Source organism: Amphimedon queenslandica, unplaced genomic scaffold (assembly GCF_000090795.2).
Source record: "Amphimedon queenslandica unplaced genomic scaffold, v1.1 AMPQUscaffold_9449, whole genome shotgun sequence".
NCBI classification, from domain to species: Eukaryota; Metazoa; Porifera; class Demospongiae; order Haplosclerida; family Niphatidae; genus Amphimedon; species Amphimedon queenslandica.
In genome coordinates this window covers 1-1215 of record NW_003550279.1, presented here as the reverse complement: position 1 = coordinate 1215, position 1215 = coordinate 1, and the positions used below count along the sequence as shown (strand labels likewise).

At 31.0% G+C, this 1215-nt stretch overlaps 1 protein-coding gene across 1 annotated transcript; it reads right to left on the bottom strand.

Annotated features, from left to right (window-relative positions):
• Nucleotides 1-27: 27 nt before the first annotated feature.
• LOC109590804 (uncharacterized) lies at nucleotides 28-1172 on the bottom strand. Its single transcript, XM_020006678.1, has 3 exons — nucleotides 709-1172; nucleotides 200-325; nucleotides 28-104 (listed from the first exon to the last, which is right to left on the bottom strand). The coding sequence occupies exons 1-3, from the start codon at nucleotides 827-829 to the stop codon at nucleotides 28-30; spliced, it is 324 nt and encodes a 107-aa protein (XP_019862237.1). The 5' UTR covers nucleotides 830-1172.
• Nucleotides 1173-1215: the final 43 nt, after the last annotated feature.

The following is a 1215-nucleotide window of genomic DNA, read 5'->3' as shown; positions in this document are numbered from 1 at the left end:
TCATAGCTAGAAGAATGGTTTAAAGCATTACTGACCTAAATGAATCTTTTCATCAAAATCCTGATCCTGTAGTTTAATGACTTTACCCTTGTATTCTCCAGATGCTAAATAAAAGAAAAACAATTAAATTGTAATAAAAAATTAAAGCTGATTTTAATCACATAATTTATGCAGAACTGGATAATACAATTACATGCACCTTTAGTGAGCTGCACAAACTGCTTCTCTTCATCCTTTTTATAATATAAACTCTTTGTTTCTTGCAGTTGTGATTCAAGTCTTTGTATCATTTCATCTTTTTCAAGTAGAGCAGCAGCACTAGAGACTAAAAATTTTAATAATTAGAAAATACTGAAGTAATTTTACATGTTTGTAGATACTAGTTCAAAATAGTTATCGCTATTGTATACTGCTACATTACTATTCCCACATGCAGTTTTAATTGACCAATCAAATTGTGTCATTATAATAAAACACCAATAAAAATTAAACTACATCTACATGTACATGTATATAAACATCATGCATTGTACAGTTCATTTTTAGTAGCTGCTGTTTCAAGATAATATATACAATATAAATTCATTGGTATCAGTTTCTATAGCATTTATTAACTACACAACTGTTTTGCTCAATTAATGAAGGAACTTGCATGCAAAATTGCAAATACACTATGACTAATACATGTAAATATACATGTACACATACCTGATAGTGATTGAGTCTCTAGTAGTGCTTCCTGAAGAGATTGGTTGTTAATTCTAGCCACTTGAAGATCATGACGTAAAGACTCATTGATAACTTGAAGCTCCTTCTCTTTATCTGTCATGCATTCATTAATTCCAATCAATTCCTTTCTTCTTTCTTTTAGTATTTGTTCATACAATAAAGGAATATTAAATGAATCTAATACTGGACCCACTGACCATTGACCATCATTAAAAACTGAGGGAGAGAGGGAGGGAGAAGGAAAAGGAAGGAATAAAATAAGTTAGTGATTGAGTGAGGGAGAGAAAAGGACAGAAACATACAGTACATGTGATTCATAAATTTTTATGTGATGAAAACAATCAGTAAACCACAAAGGAGGCTTACTCTTGAGGAATTCATATACAGGCTTAATTGACTACACCCACTAATTACCCCACCCACATCATCAGAAAATTTGAGGTTACCATAGATAATAGAATAAATGAAAGGGATTGAAAACTGAAG

Bases quoted from the DNA above. Each gene is read 5' to 3' on its own strand.
- LOC109590804 (XM_020006678.1), bottom strand. From the start codon at position 829: ATGACAGATAAAGAGAAGGAGCTTCAAGTTATCAATGAGTCTTTACGT. The intron at 326-708 runs GTATGTGTACAT...TAAAATTTTTAG, and splicing joins AGAGACTCAATCACTATCAG to TCTCTAGTGCTGCTGCTCTA. The intron at 105-199 runs GTGCATGTAATT...TCTTTTATTTAG, and splicing joins GTTTGTGCAGCTCACTAAAG to CATCTGGAGAATACAAGGGT.